At 33.1% G+C, this 11,036-nt stretch overlaps 1 protein-coding gene and 1 pseudogene across 1 annotated transcript; one reads left to right on the top strand and one right to left on the bottom strand.

The window, feature by feature from the left end:
* On the bottom strand, positions 1-3,280 carry LOC145638250 (wall-associated receptor kinase 5 pseudogene; annotated as a pseudogene).
* An 892-nt stretch (positions 3,281-4,172) lies between these two features.
* On the top strand, positions 4,173-7,740 carry LOC145638260 (uncharacterized). The gene is made up of 6 exons (XM_081689227.1): positions 4,173-4,248; positions 5,119-5,634; positions 6,019-6,134; positions 6,261-6,279; positions 6,420-6,883; positions 6,976-7,740. Exons 1-6 carry the CDS (start codon positions 4,173-4,175, stop codon positions 7,585-7,587), a joined length of 1,803 nt encoding a protein of 600 aa, XP_081545353.1. The 3' UTR covers positions 7,588-7,740.
* Positions 7,741-11,036: the final 3,296 nt, after the last annotated feature.

Consider the following 11,036-nt stretch of genomic DNA (forward strand, 5'->3'; position numbering starts at 1 on the left):
TTAACGAGGGTGGTTCAAATCAGTAATCATATTAATATCTATTGAATTCAGTCCAGAGAACTCTCCAGTACTTGGATTACCACTATAACCATTTGAAGGCACAGGGTAAAGATCATGTTGGCCAGTTAAGCCGGTTGTCTCCTCGTGATTGTGCTCGGCCCAAGGATGCCTGTTCTGTTTTTTTAAACCCTCTAGTTCAAGAGCCACTTCTTTCATGGTAGGTCTATCTTCACCCTTGACATTAAGGCAATTCTTAACGAGTTTTGCTAGTGTAACTAGCTGCACTTCACTAGCTTCCCTCACCAACTGAGGATCAAGGATTTCCATTAAACGATCTTCCTTCAATGATAGGACAAAGTATGTAGCCAAATTTCTTTCTTCCTGTTTTCTTTCAAATGAAAGAGGTTTCTCTTTAGTCAAGAGCTCGGCAAGTACAACACCAAAGCTATAAACATCACTTTTCTCCGTTAATTGACTTGTATGGAAGTACTCTGGATCCAAATATCCCATTGTCCCCTGAACTAATGTTGTCACCTGACTTTGATCAATTGGTATTAACCTTGAGGCACCAAAATCAGCTATTTTTGCCGTATAACTTTCGTCTACTAGTATGTTGGTGGATTTAACATCTCGATGAATAATTGGTATTGAAGCGGCTGAATGAAGATATGCAAGCGCATCAGCAGCCTCTGCAGCAAGTCTAATACAATTTGCCCAAGTAAGCCAAGATGTGATACCCTTACTCTTATGGATATGTTCAAAGAGAGTACCATTCGAGATGAATTCATACACGAGCAAAGGTACCTCGGTCTCAAGACAACATCCTAAGAGTTTTACCACATTTCGATGGTTGATTTGTGTAAGGATGACTACTTCATTGATAAACAACTCAACTTGGGATTCATCTGCAACTTTTGATTTTTTAATTGCAACTTCACGTCCATCCCTAAAAATCCCCTTGTATACTGTACCATAACCACCTTTACCTAAAATACGATCTTCACTATAATTATTTGTTGCGACTTTTAATTCATCTGCAGAAAATATTTTGGACGACTCCATAGTCCCTCCTTTTTGAGAAAGTTGTTGTTTCATTAAAAGTCCTCCATTTTGCTCAAAGAACTTCTCTCTCAATTTCATAAGCTTCTTCCTTCTGGCGCTAAAATAAATCCAACCCACTAATATTAGCAAGAATATGACTCCAAAGCTCATACCTGCCAAAGCAATTTCGGCGAAATTTTGGTTATTATGTTCCCAATTTTTAACATTATGTTGGTGTAAAAAGCAAAAGATAATTGAGGAGTGAGGAGATGAGGGATGCTCCCCACCCCCCCTGGTGGGGTTCGATTCCTCACAGCCCCCCATTCGTGTGACCATTTTAAAAAAAAACAAGAGCAAAATATAGGAAAAATAAACGTTTGATAATAATACTACTCATTCAATCCGGAAATACATAAAACATAACAATTACCTAAACTGAACCTTGTAACGAATTGTGAATTATCACTTGTACAACCAGTGCCATTCTTAAGACCATCACCACGGTGTCCTTTCGGACAAGAGCATTTGTAACCGCCAAGGGTATTAGAGCATAAATGAGAGCAAGGCTTGAATGAACCTGTGCACTCATCAATATCTGCCAAATTATGACGAAAATCATTATGGACAATCAATCATACACCCATTAATACGATTATGATATTCTCTTCGATTATGTTACAAGATGAGGATATACAAATATACAATGACACAGACGAATAAGTTTATATTAAGTATCATGTTAAGCGCAAAATAATGTAACAATGAATTTCGAGAGATTGTGGAGTAAGACAAAAAATAAAAATAAAAAAAATTCACCCCATTGTGACTTGTGAGGTGATTATTTTGTTAAAAGTTGCATTGAATTACATGTACATGAATAATGAAAAAGGTTAAACTATATTAATCATATGAATAATAAATACTACTACTAAATCCATTTTTGTTAGTGCATTGGTTTGACCGGTTTTGAATGTTGAATGGAGTAAAATATTGTGTAAATTAATTTTGTTTGGAAAATGAAAATCATAGAATAAAAATAGTGGGATAGTATATTATTACTCTTTACATCCCTAAATTTTTGCCCCATAGCCTAATTTAGGTCAAACTTTTAAAACCTTGACTATAAATTATCATTGATTTATAAGAGATAATATAGTCATTTGGATCTTGTAATCTTGTTGAATTCGTTTCACTATATATTTTATTAATTTACAAATAGTGTATATTCGTTTTAAGGCACGTCTTGAAAACCATAAAAAGTCAAATAGGGCAGAAAAATAAAAACAAAAGAATTAAAAGTAAGGGATCGACATATTAAAAAGAACTGACCTGTACATCCAGGGCTAAGGTAAGGATTACCCTGATAACCAGAAAGACAGCTACAACGATATCCTAATCCATTATCAAAATCGGTGCAGTCGCTATTTTGTTGGCAAGCATATGTAGCCGGATCCCCCTTGGCTTGACTACAGGTCTGATTAACCCCAACAAACCAATCGAGCATGACCGGGATTTCATCCTTCATCCTGCTTCTAAACATAGGATCAGAAAGATTTGCTAGATTAAAGGTGAACTTATTCTGCTCCGCCACGAAAGCGTGACCACAAGGATTGAAGTAGGACACATTTGTGTGATTGTCTAAGCTCGTTACTGATGTTATAAATGTTTTGAGCCCCTTCGGAATGGATGTTTGGCAGCAACCAATCCCGGTACACGATCCATTAAGCACTTGATCAGGCCTAGCACACACAGCAACACACCCACTTGTAAAGGGGGTCGAGGAACGACCCAAGGTCCCTTTGATCAAAGCTAAGTCATCGCAACCTACAACGACAAACTTGTTCTCTATGTCTGAAAACACGAGTGGTAAATCGCCAAGATTTATCCATGCCACACTCGATGATCTTGTGGAATTATCTATCTCCCCTCCTTGGTAGCATCTAGTTGCCATATAGTTTCGAATTCGCATCTGCCCATTATCGAAAAGATCCAAGACCTCAAGGTTAGTCGTACCCAAGAAGGATTTCGGAGGGTCAAAGGAGGTGTTACAATTTATGTTGTACATGCTACTAAGGGAACATGCTCCGTCTAGCCCAAATCCAAATGGGTATTGAATGGTTAAGTCTCCGCATTTAGTTGGACAACCAGATTTCGCAATAGGGGTGGCGGCAAATGTGATCATAGCCAAACTCAACCAAAGCCATGAGAAGAGAAGAAAGAGATATCGTATAACGAACATGCTTAGTGTTTTTTTTTTTTTTTTTTTTTTTTTTTGGCTAGTTAGTTAAGAAGGTGAGTCGTTTTACATATCCTAATCTACTTATTTATGGCTTATGGACGACAAATCAAAGTCAACCACAAGAGAGAAAACGATAGCACAATGGAATAATGAACTGCCTGAGAGTGAACGTTGGAAACTTGGAATGATGATTGAGATTGAAGTTGATGTCTTCTAGCACAACAAGCTAGTTTAATCCCTGAATTAATTACTTGGTCTTTGTTGAACTAAGGTTAACCTATGTAATCAGACTGCGATTGCATATAATTTATGTGACAGAGTGGTATTGATCTTTTCTATCGAGACATTGCTATCTCCTAAACATAAACCGCGCGTGTCTATTATCTCCATACTTAGCAAAAGGTCTTATATTGTCTGTTTTACAATTATCGTCTTCTTTTTTAATCAAATTCTTAGGTTTTGTCTAACACCTTGGCCTGGGTTCATTCGAACCTTGGGCTGATCATAAGAGAATTATTTTGTTTGGCCCTTTGGCTGAAATAAAAAGAATTAATCTGGCCATTGGGCTAGGCAATGATAGTCAACAAATTCATTGACTTTTAATTTTGAATTACTAGTAGATGATTAAGGTCATCATAAATGATTATTCCTCATAAAAATAACCTATATATTCAAAGTACCAACTAACTTTATTCTCTCATTAATCAATCTAGATTAAGTATGCAACTTACTAATTAAAATGCGTTGTCATTAGCCATGAACTATTTAATAATGCATGCCACAATTATAAAGTGGAGTCAACAACAGCATTTGTGCTAGCTGTTTCAGTTGGCTTCTCACATTAGTCAAGTACTTTCTCACTACTCGATAGGGAAACCAACAGGCCGGATTCATGGGAGTTTGGCTATCAAGACCACGGGCTGAAGGCGTACGTGGCCAGGAGAGTGACAATGGTAGCGCTAGATTCTGTAAGTTTGTTCATTTCTACAGATTTCTCTGGTAACAAGTATGAATAATGCTAATGCTATGATCAGAATAAGTTTATATGTGAAATTTCACTTTTTTATATTACCGTGCTTCCTTTTGTCTAATCTTACAAACATTTATGGTATGTCTTTAATGCTCACTAATATAAACCATCTTATGTAAGAAATGCTGCATGTATCAAATTGAAGAACCATGTAATTACAGGTAGAAGAAGAAATGCTGCTCAAATATTAACAGAATAAATGCAAAATTTTAGATTACTCCTACGATTAATCCAAGTTTAAAGATTCCTTTTTTAAAGTCAAAGTCAATTAGCCAATGGGGATCAGGGGGTATCATACATCCAAAAACCCTCACGATTCATCAATAATGCATGAAATAGTATTTAATGTATATTTAGATGCATAATTGCATCATTATTGTACGTAGGGATTAAATAAACGATGATATTTAGTAATAACCTACTACAAACTTGTTTTCTTAACCCAAAAAAAAAGGTGTCTATATAAACTATTAACTATTACGTAATAAAACGGGTTATGCTAACATCAATGAAGGACACATTTGAGTGTAATGCACCCAAAGATATTTAGTGTGTGACCTATTTCTACGTATACCCAGGTTCATGCATATTAAACTTTCCAAAGAAATTGAAGGTTCATATCTTTTATAGAAATGTTACAACCAAATTGGAAGTTTATTAAAAAAAAAAAATGATTAGAGAATAATACGGAATGGGGGATGATGGGAGTAGAAGTAGCTTATAAGCTTGTGTAGTATCAAACAATGCAAGTACAGTCTTACATAATGTTTATGCATGCTGATTCTTGTTTTGTAAATGGCATCTATAGTGAGCCGGCGTGCAAGAGGGCGGGTGGAGAACAAGTTGAAGGACCTAGGAGGTTACCTGCCCTTGTACAAAGCTGTTGTTAGAGGTGACTGGAATGAAGCCAGGAAATTCTTGGATGAAGACCCTGAAGCATTAATGGCTAAGATCACCATAGCGTCCGAAACAGCACTTCACATTGCGGTTGGCACAGGAAAAGATCTAGAGTTTGTGGAGAAATTGATAAGAAGGATGTCTCCTGAAGATTTGGCATTGACTGATCAGAATGGAGAGACTGCACTATCAGTAGCTGCAGTGGTTGGCAACATTCGAGCAGCTAAGTTATTGGTGAGCAAAAATCCTGATTTGCCTAATATGTCTGGCAAATCAGGCTTGCCTATTCATAGGGCTGCGCAATATGGCCAAGAGTCAATGATTTGGTATTTGTTGGATGTTACAAGAAATGATACTGAGTCTAGTCCTTTTGCTGGTGAATCTGGTGGCAGACTCCTTATTGACGTTATCACAGCCGGATTTTTTGGTGAGTTTATTCGACATTTCACATGTTTGTTGGATTACTTTACCCGAAAATGCCATTGGTTTTGTATCTCCTTGGTCCAAATATATATACCGGTAGTATCATGTAGTTAATTTTTTCCCTTAATACAGACAAATTGTGTGATTGATTGTAACATTTTACCCTACTAAGATTATGAGAAAATTTAGTGACCATCTATATAGTTGAACATACACTGGAAGTAACATATCCTAGTGACGTAGAAATTTTTATGTTTATCAATCATTATGTGCTGTTAATACAAGATCAGAATTTCAAAGTGAATGGGTTTTATTAATATAGCCTGTGTCTCTAGAGAAGAGTCGTTGGAAATGATCTTTAATAATTTGATCTCTATGAGTTTATCAGGCATTGGTCTCTATTTGGTTGAACGGTACCCGGAGATGGCTACAGCTGAGGTGCATGGTGTGGGTTCCCCATTGGCTGTGCTAGCCAGAAAGACTAATGCTTTCCCCAGTGGTGCTGTTTCACATTGGCAACTACTATATGATCATCATGGTATGTTATTCTAAAATCCAAATTCTTCGATTATTGTTGATCCACTTAACAAGTAAAAAATGACATATAAAGTTAATTGGGAAAAAGGAGAGAATATAAAATACTTCCCCTGTTTCACTAAAAAATTTACACAATAGGAAAGCGATCTAAGTACAATGATCATGATTGTTGAAAGTTAAATTGAAGTTCAATCCACGAACATACCTACATTAGCAAGGGAAGTGCTATATAGCTATTTAGCTAATATTAAGTACTAATTTGGGTGTGTGTTGTTTTAGTTAAATATCCTATACAACTGCAACAAAGAATACAGATGCAACATGACGCACTTGAGCTTGTCAAAAGCTTGTGCTTGGAGATATTAGAGTTGGACGATGCCAAAGCCTTTTCATTATTTCAACAACCACTTTTGATTGCCGCGAGGTTAGGCACTCACGAAATCATAGAAGAGATTGTAGATGTATTTCCTCCAGCAATTTGGGCTTCGGATGAGGAGAATCATAACGTGTTTCAACTTGCTGTCTTACATCGTCGTGAAAATGTTTTCAATCTTATTCATCAAATGAGTGATTACAAGCATCTAATCACGAGATATATAGATCACCCGCATGATAATAACATATTACATTTGGCTGGCAAGTTACCATCTTCAGACCGGCTTAATCTTGTATCTGGTGCAGCTTTACAAGTTCAACGAGAGTTGCAATGGTTTAAGGTTTTCTTACTGATTCTTCTACCACTTTTGTTTTCTCAAACACGATTAATATATACAAGTATTCGTAATGTAAACTCTGTATATGTTTTCAGGAAGTGAAGAAATTTGTGCAGCCTGGCCAAAAAGAGGCAATAAACAAAGATGGGAAAACCCCATGGATGGTTTTCAAAGAGGCACACGAACAATTGATGAAAGACGGAGAAGCATGGATGAAGACTACAGCACAATCATGTACAGTTGCTGCGACACTGATTGCAACAGTAGCGTTCAATGCAGGACTTAAAGTTCCTGGTGGTGATAGCAAAGATGGCCGTTCCCAATTTTTTAATGATACCGCCTTTGGTGTATTTGCTGTGGCAGACGCTATATCTCTATTCTCTTCGGTCACATCCATACTTATGTTCTTATCAATCCTAACATCGCGTTACTCAGAAGATGACTTCCGCGTTGCACTGCCAAGGGGGTTGGTTGTAGGAATGAGCATGCTTTTCATTTCCATAATAAGCATGATGATAGCATTCAGCTCAGCAATCTACCTTGTGTTCGGTTATCTAAGGGCTCGAATAGTGATTCCGGTGGGTTCGTTCCTTGTTCTGCCAGTAACCTTGTATGTGCTGTTGATCCCTCTTTATCAAATAATTACAAGGTCCAAACTCATTGGACCTGGACTTTTCGGCAAACAAAGTACCCGCATACTACACTAAGGAGAGCAAGGAGGCCTCAAGATAAAGAGAGATTTATTGGCTAAGGGGCTTAGTTATGCCATATAAAACAATATCTATATGCAAGATAGATGCTTATTTTTAATTTCTACATTTCCATATCGCAACTATTTTGAAAAATAAGTAAAAATAAAGGGCATAAATAGTACGTAATAGAGATTTTTTTGATTTTTTTTAGGATAACAAAAATAATATTTCAGTTAATTATATGGAGATTTTATTTGCACTATTTCAAATACTGCGTATAAGTTGGATATTTTAAATATAATTATGTACTCCGTAACTTTTTCAAAAAAAAAAAAGTATGAATCTATAGGTGTATCAATATCAATCATGGATCCCTGTTATAAAGATACCGCCAAATCACCAATAATATATACTCGTATTCATTATAGCTAGTTGGATCCTCCAAGTGGTCATATTCTAGTGTGTGCAACCACCACAAACTTGGATTAGGTGGAAAGAACTATTTTCTAACTTTGTGGTTGTTTGAAATATGAATAATATAATACTTCAAGGACTATAATTTATAATTAACATACATTTCTCCAAGTAATAAATTATATTAATTTAGTTTATGAATGCAAAAACTCAATAATTATTTAATGAGCTTTTGTTCAATTTTAAAACTAATCTCGAAATTAGAACAACTTTTGATTGAATTAGTACTCAGACCAGGATGCTATAGGAGAATGCCATTTTATTTTATATTCTAGATAAGATTAGATGAATTCGTATTTTCAAATGAATATACATGATGTACAAAGTGGCCAGCTCACGCTAATGGACCATTATTCATTCTTAAATCGAAGCTATCAAGCCAACTAGGACTTTCATTAGACTTTCTGTCGAGGTCAATTACCATTTCTTAATTAAATTGATTACGACGACGGCACTAACTTGGCTTCAACTCCGGCACCACTCATTTACCAAATTAAGTTTGCACCACACACACACACACACACACACACACACCCCCCCCCCCCCCCCCCAAAAAAAAAAAAAAAAAAAAAAGTCCAGTTATGTGACGTGTTTCCTGAAGCCACTTGAATTCATTAACTTTAAAAAAAATGGATCCATAAAATTGTAGGTGAGTTAGATTAATTTAATTAATTAGTTTTCTTCAAAAAAAGAAAAAAATTAATTAGTATTCTGTCTGTACTGTAATTAAGTTCATTACTTAACGACTAATTTGTACATATAAATTCAATTCAAAGCTTTTTCTTCTGTTTTTCAAAGTTCCGATAATTATTCAAAGTCAAAATACTCACAAAGTATTATACGTTTTTTTCTTTTTGAAAACTTGTATAAGTAGTTAATTAGTTAAGTACCCATTTCTTTTTTTTTTTTTTTTTTTTTTTTTTGACCCGATAAGTACCCATTTCTTATTTATTTGAATTTCATAATATCTTCAAAATACATTTTAAAATGAACAATATGCGTAAAGATTACCTGTGTAGTTATGATATTCTAAAATTGGATCTAAAAACTAATACCTTTGTTTATCATTATGTGCAACATTTTTTAAAAACAGATGCTACATATTATGTGCTAAAAGTGTTTTCTTTCCTTTTTAAGTAACCATTTCTCTCTATCTCTTTCCTCGTCATATACATATGTATCTTTCTCTTTTCATTTAACTCTCTAAAACAAATTTTGCTTAGAAATTCGTATCAAGGCCTTTAGTACACATAATTTGAAATAAAGGTAGTATAAAAATAAATCCACATAATTGTATTATTTCTTTTATATTGGTGAAATTCATGGTTAAAGTTCTAAAAATTTGACACATCAAAATACAATGGAACGATCTTTAGGGAACAAAGTATACCCTTTTACAAGTAAATAATAGGGTATTAAAAGTTGAATTCAGATGCTCTCCGAGTCGGGTTTGCTCGGATCAATGTAAGTTAAGTTAGATTCGGGTTGGATAAGAGATTAAGGCCCCGTTCTTTAGAGCTGCTTTACTCTGCTCTGCTCTGTTGTGCCCTGCTCTGCTCTACTTAAAATTAATACTTAATATTGAATTATTATAATAATAATTAATGTTTAATAATAATAAATAATTAATATTTAATAATAATAATAATTAATACTTAATAATAATAATAATAATAATTATAATAACAATAATTAATTATTGATATTTAATTAAAAAAAATAATTAATTATTAATATTTAATAATAATAATAATAGTAATAATAATAGTAATTATACTAATAGTAATAATAATACTTATAACTAATAATATTAATTATGATAACAATAATTGATTTTTATAATAACAATTAATATTAAGATAATAACTAATATTTAAAGATAATACTAATTATTAATTTTTAATAATAATAATAATAATTAAATAATATTTAATAATAATTATTATTATAATTAATATAATAATAATAATAATAATTAATATTTAACTTTAAAATTTTAATGATTATAATAATAATGCGATAATATTAGTAATAGTAGTAGTAATAATAATAATAAATAATAATAATAATAATAATAATAATAATAATAATAATAATAAATAAATAAATAAATAAATAATAATATTTAATAAAAATAATAATAGTAGTAATAGTAATAGTAATAGCTATAATAATAATAATAATAATAATAATAATAATAATAATAATAATAATAATAATAATAATAATAATAATAATAATAATAATAATCAAATCTGCTCGGCTCTGCTCTGCTGAAATCTGCTCTGCTCTACTTAAATCTGCTCTGCTCTGCTCTGCTCTACTCTGCTTTGATCTGCTGAAATCTGATCTACTCTGCTGTGCCTAGAAGCTCAAAAGAACATGGCCTAAGTCAAAATTAACTCATGCTCTCTTTAACCGGATATCCGGATCTATTTGTTAATCTCTCTCTAATAGAGTACTAAAACATTATGTTGCCTTCTTTTGAGACTAAAATTTTAAATACTTCGTTCCTCCATAATTGATACGGTTAAACTGGCCTATTGGGCATACATGCCAAAAATTTAGTTTGATCTTACATATATATGATTAAATATTAGTAAAAAAAAAATACATATTTTGAGACATAGTAAAAAATACATATAAAAATTAATATTATGAAACTTTATAATAATATATTTCATGATAAATTTACATTTTATACGTTACTTTTATTGAAATAAAAACTATTGTATTTTAAATAGTGAAAAAAGTCAAACGTATCAATTATTTAGGAATAGACGAAGTAAATCTATATTGAACGAAAGCACATTACGCATGAGCTATAGCTACGTCTGAAAAGAATAGTTCTTCTTTTCTTTTCTTTTTAATGTATACATATAATGCGGTATAAATTACTTCTCTAGGAGTACACAAAAGAACTTCACAATGGCATGGGAGGGGAGAGATAGAGTTGATTGAAACTGATAGATATCATTATTATCAGCTTC

This window comes from Chenopodium album, chromosome 1 (assembly GCF_948465745.1).
Source record: "Chenopodium album chromosome 1, dcCheAlbu1.1, whole genome shotgun sequence".
Taxonomy (NCBI): domain Eukaryota; kingdom Viridiplantae; phylum Streptophyta; class Magnoliopsida; order Caryophyllales; family Amaranthaceae; genus Chenopodium; species Chenopodium album.